We start from the raw sequence: 14308 nt of genomic DNA on the forward strand, positions 1-14308 counted from the left end.
GTGGAAACAAAGGGGGTTTAAAAAAAGTGATGGCACTCCAATTCAGCACAATGAGCAGATCATTAAGCTAATTTCTGCAATGATGCATCCAAAGAAATTGGCTATAGTTAAATGTCAAGCTCATAAGAAAGGCAATGACTTTGTCATCCAAGGTAACAATAAAGCTGACTCTTATGCCAAAAGAGCTTCAGGATGTCAAGTAGCAGTAATGCAACAGTAGAAAGTTTGCTTCAGCCCCAAACTCAATTGGATGATATTGCACGAATGCAACACCAAGCGGGTGCTTACGAACACACACTCTGGCAACACAGAGGTGCAAGTAGGGATGTAAATGGTATATGGCGGTCCCATGAAGGACACACGATTGCTCCAACAGCACTTCTTAATATTCTAATCTCAGATACACATGGGTTTGACCATTGCGCAAGGGGGGAGGTGATTAGAAAAATAAAACGACAGGGGTTTTGGTCTCCATATCTACAGGCAATGGTAGATTAATTCTTAGCTGAATGCAAAATCTGTGCTAAACATAATTTCAGGAAGGGCACATCTGCACCAATAGGTCACATACCAGTTCCAGAAGGACTGTTTAAACATCTGGTAATGGACTATGTAGATATGATAAAAGCAGTAAGAGGCAAAAGGTACATGTTGGTAATAATAGACAGATTTAGCAGATGGGTAGAAGCAGTACCATCAGCAGATCAGGGAGCACAAATTGTGATCAAATTTCTGAGCAGAGAAGTCATTCCAAGATTTGGTATACCATCTGAAATTAGTTCTGACAATGGCTCAGCATTCATTCAAAAAACAGTGAAAACAGCGATACAATAGCTAAGGATAACGCAAAGATTGGGATGCGTTTATCACCCACAGTCACAGGGAATGGTGGAAAGGGTAAATGGAAACCTTAAAACTAAAATTCTCAAGATCCATGCTGACACTCAACTAAACTAGATGGATGCTTTACCTCTTGCATTAATGCAGTACCGCATGCAGACTAATAGAATCTCTATATCACTAATCTGACACTGCATGAAATGTTAACAGGAAGACCCATGCCAGTACCGTACCTGAGAGGTCCCTATGAAGGTCCACCCCTAGAACAGTTGCAAATGGAATTAGGGGCTTACATGAGACAACTAACTGCTATTACATAAAGCCATCTATTCACAGGAACAGAGCAAGGAACCCAGACAAGAAGAAGAAGTGCCCTGTCCAATAGTGCCCGGTGACCAAGTGTACCTGAGAGTTTTTAGAAGGAGATGGAATGAACCCAGAAGGGAAGGACCTTTTGAAGTAGTAAGGGCAACCCCAACAGCAGTGCAGGTGAAAGGTAGCACAACGTGGTATCATGTAAACCACTGCACTAGAGCTCTTATGCCAAGACTTCCACCAGATCAGGTACAGAGGGTAGAAGAGGAACAGGACAACTCAAGTGTAACTTCCCCTGAGGTTGAAAGAGAAACTGAAATTCATGACCAAGAAAGAGAAGAACAAGGGGAAGGAAGTGAAGGGGAGGAAGGAGAAAGTAGTAATGATGTTACACCTTATTCTAGGACAACTGAGGATGCTGAGACAGGTGATGAAGGGAAGATGCAGGAAGATGTATTGCAGGCAGTGGAGACAGGAGAGGAAGGTGAGAGAAGTCCTGACACTGATAGTAATGTTGATACACCTGATGCAGCAGCTACCCCAGACCCAAGGCTTTCCAGAGAATCAACTCCAGAAAACCCATGGAGCGTTGAGTTTCCCACACTCAATCTTGCTGACCTCGAGTGGTCACCTTCACAATTCCAGTGAACTCCATGAAGGCATTGAAGCACCACAAGGTACTCGAGTAAACAAATCTATTAAAAAGAGGTATGCCTCTTACCCAGCATATGATGATTATGAAAACTCAAGAGGTGATTATGAAGACTATCAGAATGTACAAAGTATAAAACTATGACCACCCCCATGGTTATATCAGACGAAACAACCACCAGTACTAATGACTTATGAAGATACAGAATATGATGCAGACCTACCAATGAGCAAGGAAAGAGTGTTAAAAAATGCTCACAAAATTACTGGTTCAAATGGGCTGAATACACAGTAAAACAGTCAGGAATGCCTAGTTGCGTGTTATGTTCACCATCACCCATGAAAAAACTGACTATAGTCACGAATAGATATGACTATAGGCATTGTGCGCAATATTACTTGAACAAATGTGCTGAAGGAGAAAGAGAAATCTTTTTGTCCTGCTGAATGTCTGGCATTTCTGGGAAATCCAGAATTCAACAGATACTATGACTCAGAAAGCTGGGGGAATGAATGCAGAAGAATAGAAATCAGAATAGATAAGAGAATAAGAGAAAGCCCTCTAACATATATAATAAATCGAGATTTGGAATATGAGTGTTTTAATAAATCCCAAGGAGAAGAGTATATGGGAAAATGTAAAGGAAATTGTGCAGTAATGTGGCATCTAAACAAACAAATGTTCAAGCAGGAAAATGTGATTAAGTTTAGAGGGGATGAATATGCAACAGCAACAATAGAGACATATTTTACAGTAATACAAGGTGTGAGATGTGTGGGCAGACTCACAGGAGATTGCCTTTGAAATTGTGAGAATTAGACTCTAGCTTCCCCTGTAATAAAAATATATGAGGAACAAACAGCAGCTATAGCAGATTACTTTTGGTTATGTGGAGGAAGACAGTTGAGAGCAATACTACCAAAAAATTAGAAAGGAATATGTACCAGAGAAAGGCTAGTGCAAGAAGTAACTATGTTAACATGGGACGCCCAAGATCCTGAATCCCAGATTACACCCAGAAATATTGCCCAAAACCAACATAGGGTGAAGAGAGAATATAAGCCAGATCCTAATGTCTACTTAGATGTAATTGGACAACCCAGAGGGATTCCAAAGAAATTTAAAGCTAGAGATGAGATAAAATCAGGTTTTGAATCTAAATGTTTATGGATAACACCCAATAAGAATGCAGAATGGATTAATTACATTTATTCCAATCAACAAAGATTAATTAATTACACTGATGAAGCACTGAAAGCTTTAGGAGAACAGTTAGCAGCTACAAGCAAAATGAATGGCAAAATAGGCAGGCATTGAATTGGCTGTTGGCAGAAAAAGGAGTATGTATAATGTTTGGAGCTGACTGTTGTACTTATATCCCAAATAATACAGCACCTGATGGCTCCTTTACAGCATCAATGAAGAAGTTGCAGAATTTAAGGGAAGAAGTAACTGCAAATGCAGGCAGTTACCAACAATTTGAAAACTGGTTTGATAACTTATTTGGTCATGGAGACAATGGCTAATTAAAATGGGTATAATGATAGTCACAGCATTTGCTATTTTTTATGTTATTATTCTGTTGTGTTATGCCTTTCCTTAGATCAGTGATGACTAATGTGGCAGCCAGACAGATGGTTAATGTACACTATATTGCCAAATGTATTCGCTCATCTGCCTTTAGACGCATATGAATTTAAGTGACATCCCCTTGTTAGTCCATAGGGTTTAATATGACGTCGGCCCACCCTTTGCAGCTATAACAGCTTCAACTCTTCTGGGAAGGCTTTCCACAAGGTTTAGGAGTGTGTTTATGGGAATTTTTGACCATTCTTCCAGAAGCACATTTGTGAGGTCAGACACTGATGTTGGACGAGAAGGCCTGGCTCGCAGTCTTCGCTCTAATTCATCCCAAAGGTGCTCTATTGGGTTGAGGTCAGGACTCTGTGCAGGCCAGTCAAGTTCTTCCACACCAAACTCGCTCATCCATGTCTTTATGGACCTTGCTTTGTGCACTGGTGCGCAGTCATGTTGGAACAGGAAGGGGCCATCCCCAAACTGAATTGTCCAAAATCTCTTGGTATGCTGAAGCATTCAGAGTTCCTTTCACTGGAACTAAGGGGCCAAGCCCAGCTCCTGAAAAACAACCCCACACCATAATCCCCCCCTCCACCAAACTTCACAGTTGGCACAATGCAGTCAGACAAGTACCGTTCTCCTGGCAACCGCCAAACCCAGACTCGTCCATCAGATTGCCAGATGGAGAAGCGTGATTCGTCACTCCAGAGAACACGTCTCCACTGCTCTAGAGTCCAGTGGCGGCGTGCTTTACACCACTGCATCCGACGCTTTGCATTGCACTTGATGATGTATGGTTTGGATGCAGCTGCTCGGCTATGGAAACCCATTCCATGAAGCTCTCTACGCACTGTTCTTGAGCTAATCTGAAGGCCACATGAACTTTGGAGGTCTGTAGCGATTGACTCTGCAGAAAGTTGGTGACCTCTGCGCACTATGCGCCTCAACATCCGCTGACCCCACTCTGTCATTTTACGTGGCCTACCACTTCGTGGCTAAGTTGCTGTCATTCCCAATCGCTTCCACTTTGTTATAATACCACTGACAGTTGACTGTGGAATATTTAGTAGCGAGGAAATTTCACGACTGGACTTGTTGCACAGGTGGCATCCTATCACAGTACCATGCTGGAATTCACTGAGCTCCTGAGAGCGGCCCATTCTTTCACAAATGTTTGTAGAAGCAGTCTGCATGCCTAGGTGCTTCATTTTATACACCTGTGGCCATGGAAGTGATTGGAACACCTGAATTCAATTATTTGGATGGGTGAGGGAATACTTTTGGCAATATAGTGTATCTGTAAGACAGTCCGGGTTTGACATTGCGACCACAATGCGTCCCATAACCACAGGTCCTGGACTGGACGAGCTGGATGAATTTTAAGATAGTAGGGAAGGGGAGCCGTTTCATTTTTTGACCTTTTATTTTCACTTTATATTGTTTCTGACAGTGAGGGAGTTAGCATATTCATTGTGCTTTCTTTTATCATAAAATTAGGTAGAACTCTAAGATGGATAGAGTAGGCAGGAAGAAAGAGGGTGTTATGTTTGTTATTTTGGCATATACCCCTTCCTGAAGTTATTAGTAATGTACTATGTTACTCATTGAGTTTAGTTATCAATTCTTAATAATGTTTAAATTTTTATCAAGTAAAAGTCTAAATTATAATAGAATGCATTGTGATTAAACAAATTATTTTACACTGAAATATATATATAAAGTCTTGTGAAACACTGAATCAACAAATGCCAAGAAGAAATGAAGAAAGGATCGACAAGCACCTCAGTGCTTAGCAACAAGAACAAGACTCTGCTGGAGGTTTAAAAACTCACTGTCTGCTTCAACATCACCAGATAGCACTCCAAGCTACCGGAAATGTCAGTGAGTTCCTCTGGCATCGTAGGACATATGTTTAATGTAGAACAATTTACTAATATTGTATGTTAATTTACTAAAATAAGTGTAATCACTGATATACTCTATATCATGCAAGGCTAAGATTACATGCACATGCTTTGACAAGAAAGAGTTTAGCTATGGAAGTGAGATCTTTTACTCCATCCTAGTAAAAATGGAGGGAGATGTTTGGTCTCATTTTTCCGCCGGAGTGCAATTTCATAAGAGCAGTCATTGGTAGAAGAATGTGTGACTTGTATTGGTCACTTGACAGGGATGAAGGAGACTGACTTGTGAGGTTGCACTCTGGGAAAGGGTAATAGGGGTGAGACTATGAAAAGTCGCAAAGGGGGGATATATATGGTATATTTTTAAGAAATAGAAGTATTAACAAGCATTATATGAATCAGAGATATGTAAATGTGACAATTGTAATAAGAAAAATGTGTGTGTGTGTGTAAGACTCAGTCAACATACAGAGCAAAGACAGACACACACAATCATTAAGCAAGGAGCTCAATATGGTTAACAATGAAAGATTGACTGCGTTAGTTTAACATTATGTTGTTTAGTTAGAATGTATACTTTCTAAAATAAATACTCTTTTTAAAAAATAGATAGGTTGCTAAGTTTCCACCATTAGAAAGATCCAGAAGGTCTAAGAAATAATGGTAGCGAGCTGAAATAATGTGAAATGCAAGTCCATTGGTTAGAGATAACCAGGGCAAATAATTTATGGACTCAGAAGAGATAGCAAATGTGTATAAAACTGGAAGTAGGGAACAGTGAAGGCAGAATGGACAGGTGGCCTTCTCAGGTTTATTGGTTGCTCAATAAACTATTACCTTTGACATCTGGAACCCCTGACTCTGAGAGTTTTCTTGCAAAGAGGTTAAGAATCTTCAACAATTTTCCACGACAGGAGTAGTCAAAAACTGAAGTTCTTTGAAAGTTACATGTGGACTGATATCTCGGGGCTGTGTGCTCGCATCAACTGATACTGTAATTTCCAGCAAATTGTGGGTTCGAGACCAGCTTTACTTTCTATATGTATCCAAACAGATAATAAGATAAGTAAACTACATCCAGCAGATTCACAAAAAGCCATTTTGCACTGTGGCTGCTACTGACACTGTGTTCTGTAAGATCATTGTTGGTAATTTGTTCATATTATACTGTATATATTTTTAGATGGTATTTAACTATTTGTCGCCACGATTGTGTTTTAAAGGTAAAATCATTGACGATACAGTCGCATAGGGTGGCAGCATTCATTATTACATGATAAAGTTTATTATTCAAATTAATTACATTATACAGTAGTCTACAGTGTGAGTGTAGTTCAAAATAGTGAGGAACATTATTGTATGGGTTCCCTCTACATCATTCTTCAGTGTTGCGGTTTAACTGGGGCTGAGTTATGAATAAGCATACTCCATAATGTTGGCATCCTTTTACAGATGAAAATAAGTGGTATAATTAGCACGAATGGCAGAACTTAGGCAGGAGACTTGATCTGGTTCATAAACAATATGATCAGCACAAATATACACAGCATTATCAGTTCGAGCTATTATGCAGCGACAACAGTGACGAGCATCTTTATATTCAAATGAGGTTTCTTTATTCAGTGTGAAATGGTGCACATTATCAAGCAATGTTTACGCCATGTTAACTTGCGCTTCATGTTCACAATATGATGGTCTTGTCAGATTATGACATTGTATGAATTATGAACGTCCATTTTCATCGAAACGCTGCTCCCAAATATTATGCGACATTATAAAATCACTCAGTAATTTAATGAATAAAAAGTGCCAGAATTTATAAAGCCCTACTGAGTTTGTTTGTTATTAGTGTAAATATATTTTTTCAATGTAAGTTGCTAATGCAATCGATCATGTTCTTGCCTGGCAACATGTGAGTCCCCACTGCAACTTTTTCAGTTCAAACAAAAGATTTAAACACCTCCTCCCCCATCGAGTTAAAGTGTGAATCGCTGAAGCTCTGGGTGTTTAAGCATATATCTGTTAAGATTTATAGAATTATAGAAAAATGTCTCGATAAAAAGTGTTAAAAGGGTTCTAATGTCCTCAGAGGAGGGCCATCAGGGCCAGCAAGACCTTCTCTGCTGTCCTAGAGATCAGAAAATTATATTTTTGTTATTTAATATATATATATATATATATATATATATATATATATTTCATTCACGCTATATGTATTTTACAAAGATCGTTCCCATCAGTCTATTAATAGTATTAACTTAATTTCATTGCTACTCTCTCCCTCAGTTGCACAGTGCCACTTGCGCTACTTTCAGTGCAGCTCATTTAAATTAGAGCTTTTGTCCAATCAGATTTTCCAACTGTGCTGTCTCTAGGTGAAATATCTACCCTGAGGCCTTCAGAATTTTGAGTGAATCCCCTCTGCTGTTGAAGCAAATGGGGACAATGTTGTTGATTATCATCTTTAACCAATCAGATTTCGAGTTTGCCATGTTGGGCATATTCTTTGACACGCAGGAGCCTTCTAGCTGGCCTAGCCGCCTACGTCAGCATTTTTCATGTGGCATGTGTCACGGATCCACCGGACTCCCTCTCTCACCTCACACTCTGCTCCCTCTCCCTCACTGCCGACACAGTGCTCAACTCCCTGGATTTCTGATCACATGCACCTGCACTTTATCAGTGGCTAATCAAGAACTTCATTTATACCCCACTCTCACACTCAGTCATTGTCTGTTCTTGTCAGTGTTTTTACTTTGACTACCACTTGAGGGGTCTCCCAGGCCTCCTGACCCTGTCCCTGTCCTGTGGCCAGCTCCCAGGCCTCCTGACCCTGTTTTGCTCTATGGCCGTCTCCCAAGCCTCCTGACCCAGTCCCTGCCCAGTGGTCACCTCCCTGGCTTCTTGAATATCCACAGACTCCTCCCTGGCCACCGGATTGTCCGCCAATTCCTCCTGATCATCCTCCTGGATCCTCCCCTGTCATCTGTTTCCTCCTGCCCTCCTCCATCTTTGGGCGACGGGGGGGTGGGGGTTCTGTCACGGATCCACCAGACTCCCTCTCTCACCTCACACTCCGCTCCCTCTCCCTCACTGCCGACACAGTGCTTACTCTCCCCGGATTTCTGATCACACGCACCTGCACTTCATCAGTGACTAATCAAGGACTTCATTTATACCCCGCTCTCACTCTCAGTCATTGTCTGTTCTTGTCAGTGTTTCCTTGGAGACTACAGACTCCCTAGTTTCGTCTAGACCTTCCAGTGTATGTATTTACCTAGTTATTGTCCCCTTCATCAGAGTGTAGTATTGGTTCGTTCTCTGTTTATTCCCCAGTGTATCGGACTCTTCTGTGTTGTTACGTTTCCTGCATAGAAGATAGGTGAGTTCACCTATCTTCTGTACTTTGCTATATTTACCTGTCTGGATATTACTCACCTGCTGTTTACATCTAAACTGTTCCTGGATTGCCTCACCTGTTGTTTTCTTCTCTGCTACATTCTCCTGTTCAATAAACCCCGTGATTGAGTCCTTATTCCTGCCTCCATGAGTTTCTCCATGACAGCGTGATCGGAGGACCATTAGCTAACTGAAACTGAAGTACAACTAGCTAGCATGTTAACTTTCTTTTGTGTGACATTTATATTTTTAGATGTAGTGCTTTAGATTTTTTGTTTAGATTTTTACTTAGCCCTGTTGTTTTTTTAACGCACAATGGCTGATGGAGGAGAAGAAATGAATTTGGTGGCAGATTTACTGGCAAAGCCTTTTTCGAGAAGGACCTTTCAAGAAAAGCTGGAAATTGTGAGGAAGGGTCGACCAACCCCGCAGCTAGCAGGCCTGTCCCAGCCAGGGAAAGGATTTGTGCAGAATTTCAATCGACCAAATACGAAAGGTACACCTAGCTTACAGAGTTGAAAGAACATTGCAAATTGTATTGCTGGGAATGCCTGTTATTTGCAACCGACCGATATGGTGTTTGGAGCCACGCTGGGTTTGTAAAATTGAATTACCTAACCAAGGCCGCAATGAGACAACAAAGCACAGCAGGACACTTGCAAGCAACGGTGCTATTGAAAACATTTGGAGACACCCGAGTGGATCTACAACTCGACGAACAAATGCGAAGGGAAACGGATGTCTACAACGAAAAGACGAAATTGTGTCATCTTTCTAGGTAAACGAGAGCTCTCATTTAGGGGACATGATGAAAGCAAGGAGTCCACAAATAGGGGTAACTATGTCAAGCTTATTTCCTTTCTGGCCGAGGTTTAAAGACCACGAGAAAGTCATGTTTCTTTCCCTTCTCGACCCTCAGCAGTTTCAGACATACCGGAAAAAATTCCTGGATGTGGCTTCTCCAGCTTAACGCAGAGCCATGGAACTCTGTTCGACCTGCCCCGACTTAAAACAGAACTGACTGTAATGTATGCCATGACTGATTTTGAAGGAAAAAGCCCTGCTGACCTCTGTGCTTTTCTTCAGCAGAAAGATCTATGCGGGAGCATGCGTCAACTTTACACATTGGCATGTTTGGCGGTGACCATCCCAATATCTACTGCCTCTGTTGAGCAGACATTTTCAGCCCTAAAACGCATTAAAACATATTCAAGAAATAAGACTGGGCAGGCTCAACTGTCAGCACTGGCCTCCATGGCAATCGAGAAGGACCTTTTATTGGAACTGAAATGCACCGATGTGTCATTGAACTCTTTATAAAGAAAGAAAGGAGGATGGATTTTGTCTTCAAATGATGAGCAGCTTTGGTAAATTTGATGGATTTTTATGTATCTTTACTAACTGGGCTGTAAAGTTGTATTGTTGTAGGTGCCACGCTGTCCATAGTATTGAAACACAACGGAGGAGATCGATAGACAGACAGATTTCATCCTGGTGCCGGGCCTGTTACTAGCAATTTATTATTATTATTGCTTGCTTTAGGTCATTGCTGCTGGTGCGAATGGTGTTTAGATTCAGTGGCCTCTCTGTGCCTTTGAATGTGCATGGTGGCATGTGCGTTCAGGACCAGCAGCTTGACTGGAATCTGGGGAAGCCTGTTGAATCCTGATTGTGTTATTTGTGTTTTATGGCATTTTTACATGCTTGGTGGTCGTATGAGTAAATGTGACTGGTTGTTGTGAGTTTGTTCTTGTTTCTTTGGTAATGATATTGATTTGGGCTATACAGTGTCTATTTGTGACGCAGCAACCTGTCATACTGCGTAATAGTGGTACATCTTTGATGGTTTGATGGTATCCTCCCACAATTAAAATAAAAATAGCGGCTATGGGGTGGTTACTTCGAATGACAATAGCGGCTACTGAATAGCATACAGCCCTAGTGTCATGGTGAGGTTATTCGAAGGCGGTTTAATTGCGGGAGGATAACTGAAGGCCTAGATGTAAAATACACGGCCCACCACAGAAAGTCCTAAATAATGCACTAAACCGATTGGAACATGGATCTGTCCTGATGTCCTCTATAGATAAAATAACCATAGTATCACCATGGTATTTTGTAGTAAAATAATTGTAAAAATAAAATTAAACATGGTTACTATATTAACACCATATTACACTAGTAACACCATTGTTAATATCATCAAATCTATGTTTTCCGCCAAAAAAATCATGGTTACTACAATATTACTACAGTAAAACTACCTTTATATTATTTTTTATTTATTATAAATAGTAGAAAGAAAATATTAAGAGTGGAGTCGTGAAAAAAATGGGAAAAATAAAGTGCTAAATGCAGAACCAAATCCTGGTCATATAGACACCGGCACACCGAATTTACACTCCACTCTATTGGAGCAACACTCTCAATGCCCTTTGTTGTGTATTTCTATGTTGCCAATAGACCATCTGGTTACATCTGAAAGAAAATAATCACTCCGAAAAATAATCAATATTATCAAGCTTTGAGGCAACATTGGTTAATAGCACATATTAACTACTAACAAAACACTATATCAAATCACTTTTATTGTCACACAATAGGGCTGTCACGATATTCGATTTTTCACACCACGGTTATTGTGGCCAAAATAATTCACGATATCGATATATCGTGATATCTATAGAAACCTTTGGGGAAAAAACTTTATCAGTCAAATTATTTTTTACTTTGTTTATTTAGTTTTTCTTTTTACCCATGCAACGAACATAAGGAGACAGATAAACAGGGCACATGCATTTTCACTTCTTACATTCTCAATCTATGGCAAATTTTTGTGAAGGAAGACAAGCATGTTAAGTTTCTCTGGTTTCAAACTGGAGCGAAACGCTGTCTGAATGTTTCCTGAAGAACTGAAAAGTCTTTCTGATGCAACACTGGTGGCGGGAATGCAAAGGATCTTCTGTGCCAGTTTTGCCAACCTTGGAAACTCCTCGTCTTTCCACCACTGCAGTGGGTTTTTATCCACAGAAATAGTGGGCAAGGCTGTGTATGCAGAAACTTCTTGAAATGCTGGTGTAGATTTTACCATGTCTGCTGATTGTCTGTTCTCCTGTTTTTTCATTGTTATCATTTTGAGAATACCAGCCAAGCCTTTTGGGGCCTCAGGGATAGAGACACTGGTCCCCTCATCTTCACATTCTCCTCTGGCAGAAGACTCCTGTGAGAGAGTAGAAGTGCTACCCACATTGTCAGAAGACTCCTGCGTGAGATGCTGCTCTAGCTGTCTTTTGATTGAATCTGCCTCTTCCATGAAGTTCAACTTGAAGTGGGGGTCAAGTACGCAGGCCATGTTAATCACTGTAGATGAACCAAAGAGAAAATTCATTATTAACGGAGCTCATAAAACACAATCAGTCATGATGAGTAGTAATTATATAAGACTATCAATAAGGTGAGGTTGGAGAAATTTGTGGTACCGGCCTACTCACCATTAGCCATATTAGAATCCTCATACCGCTCTTGTAAGTTCTTGCAGATTGCATGTTTCATGCTCCTCACAAGGCTGCTGTCATCATCCTTTTCTGCCAGGATGGATTCAGTCAGATGCTGAAGGACAGGCCTCAGGGATGAGATTGTGATACAGGTCTCTGCAGCCAGGGAATCAGTAAAGGTTCTGAGTGGCTTCAGCACCTTACATGTGTCCTCAAGTGTAGAGATGTATCCTTAGCACAAGATGCCTGGTATTTCTGTCAGCCATGAGAGTTGCTGTCACGGCAGCATGTTGTTCAACAAATCTGCAAACATTATATTAAATGAAGTTAGAAAAATGTTCCTAATCTACACAACAGGCTTGCTGAGAAGCATCCAGCATATGTGTGTGTGTGTGCGCACGGGTCTGAGAGTGAGAAAAGGCAAGTGAGTTTGTAAAACTAAAGCATTTCTTTATCTGCTGTTTTCATTTACATTTTTGTTTTCATGCACCCTTTGCCTTTTAAGCATAAGAAAGCTTATGCTGAGTTGACACTGACAAAATAATTAAATGAACAGGATTATTGCCATGCACAAGAAATTCAAACCTACCTAGAAATCATGTCGTACGTAGACCCCCATCTAGTCACAACGTCGTGGATTAGGGTATGTTGAGGAAGATTAAGTTCTGCTTGCTTTTTTGCCAGCTCTCTCCTTCTCTTCCATGAGTGGTTAAATCCTTGTACGACACTCCTGCAAGCCCTCACAGAAGCATCCACTTGGTCAATCTTCAGGGCCTTTCCAAGAGCAAGATTTAAATTATGTCCAAAGCAGCTGAGCCAGTTCGATGGGAGGAGGGATTTAAATGCAGCCTTCATATTTGTGCCATTGTCAGTAGTGACACACTCCACCGCTGACTGCTGAATTCCCCACTCTTTAATTAGGTTTTCGAATGTCTCTTTAATGTTCTCACTGGTGTGGTCATCAGGTAAAAATGCAGTCTCTAGACATGCAGCTTTCATTTCCCATGCTGGTGTGATGAAATGAACTGTTAAGCTCATATAGGGGTGTCCAGTATTACTGGTCCAGAGATCAGTTGTAAATGCAAAGTGTTTGGCTTCAGCCATAGTGTTGGCAATGTCAGATTTTAATTTTAAGTACATGTTTGGGATTTCTTTTTCAGAAAAGTGTTGTCTTCTTGGGATTTTGTATTTTGGAGCAACTGTTTTCATCAGTGCATTAAATCCTGGCCTCTCTACTATTCTAAAGGGCATCATGTCCTTTGCTATGAAGTAGGCTAGTGACTCAGTGATGGCTGTGTCCTCAGATGCACTAGCCATGTCTGCTTTCCTCTTCATTTCCACAGACTCAAAAAGTGTCAGCTGACCCGAGACTCTGGGTTTCTCAGTCTTCTTTGAAGCTCCCTATGAAATTACAAGAGAGAAAATACGGTCAAGATAAACAGTATGATGAATAAATATTACATAAAAACTGATACTTTAACCTGTTAACTTACGTACCCCTATTTTAAGCTTTTTAAACTATGGTTGCGCCAGCACCAGCATAAATGAGGCATTACGTGCATGGCACTGTGACAAACTTAAAAGAATCACCCTTTATTTAAATATAAAAACAGAAAACTGCTGTTAACAGGTTAATGTAACATTTCCCATTCCATGATTAATAAAATAATCGCAACTTACTCTCTGTAAAAGGGCGTAATCCGCGGGGTGATGGACATGGAGGTGGGTAAAAAGGTTGGTGGTGTTGCCCCCCTTCGCACTGACCGTAGCCCGACAGATTCTGCAAACTGGGTTGTCTAAGAAGGAGCTGTTTTCTCTGAAGCCGAAAAGCTCCCATACTGGCGAGCTTACGTTTTTCGGATGCGGACAAAGCCTCTCACTCTCCCGCTCGGACGACATGATTCTTGCGTGCGTGCTGCGCCTTCTCCTTGTTTGACAGCAGGTGTCAGCGTTAAGGCGCAATACTGCCACCTGGGAGATCAACCAGGCACTAGTGCTGGATAATTTATGTGTGGTGTTATCATAAGAGTCCTGTTCATTTTAAATATCATGGTTATTGCCAAAACCGATATATCGTCACACCCTAAATTAACACGATGTCGATATTTCATGATTTGAACATCACG

General features: G+C 40.9%; 1 protein-coding gene across 1 annotated transcript; it reads right to left on the bottom strand.

Moving 5' to 3' along the window:
- Window positions 1-12323: 12323 nt before the first annotated feature.
- LOC127426398 (E3 SUMO-protein ligase ZBED1-like) lies at window positions 12324-14081 on the bottom strand. The gene is made up of 3 exons (XM_051673182.1): window positions 13863-14081; window positions 12772-13583; window positions 12324-12485 (listed from the first exon to the last, which is right to left on the bottom strand). The coding sequence occupies exons 1-3, from the start codon at window positions 14079-14081 to the stop codon at window positions 12395-12397; spliced, it is 1122 nt and encodes a 373-aa protein (XP_051529142.1). The 3' UTR covers window positions 12324-12394.
- Window positions 14082-14308: the final 227 nt, after the last annotated feature.

The sequence above is a fragment of the Myxocyprinus asiaticus genome, chromosome 35 (assembly GCF_019703515.2).
Source record: "Myxocyprinus asiaticus isolate MX2 ecotype Aquarium Trade chromosome 35, UBuf_Myxa_2, whole genome shotgun sequence".
NCBI classification, from domain to species: domain Eukaryota; kingdom Metazoa; phylum Chordata; class Actinopteri; order Cypriniformes; family Catostomidae; genus Myxocyprinus; species Myxocyprinus asiaticus.

Excerpts from the sequence above, each read along its gene's own strand:
- LOC127426398 (XM_051673182.1), bottom strand. The coding sequence starts at position 14,081 with ATGTCGTCCGAGCGGGAGAGTGAGAGGCTTTGTCCGCATCCGAAAAAC. Across the intron at positions 13,584-13,862 it reads ATTACGCCCTTTTACAGAGA|GGAGCTTCAAAGAAGACTGA; the intron begins GTAAGTTGCGAT and ends GTAATTTCATAG. Across the intron at positions 12,486-12,771 it reads ACGTACGACATGATTTCTAG|ATTTGTTGAACAACATGCTG; the intron begins GTAGGTTTGAAT and ends TAATGTTTGCAG.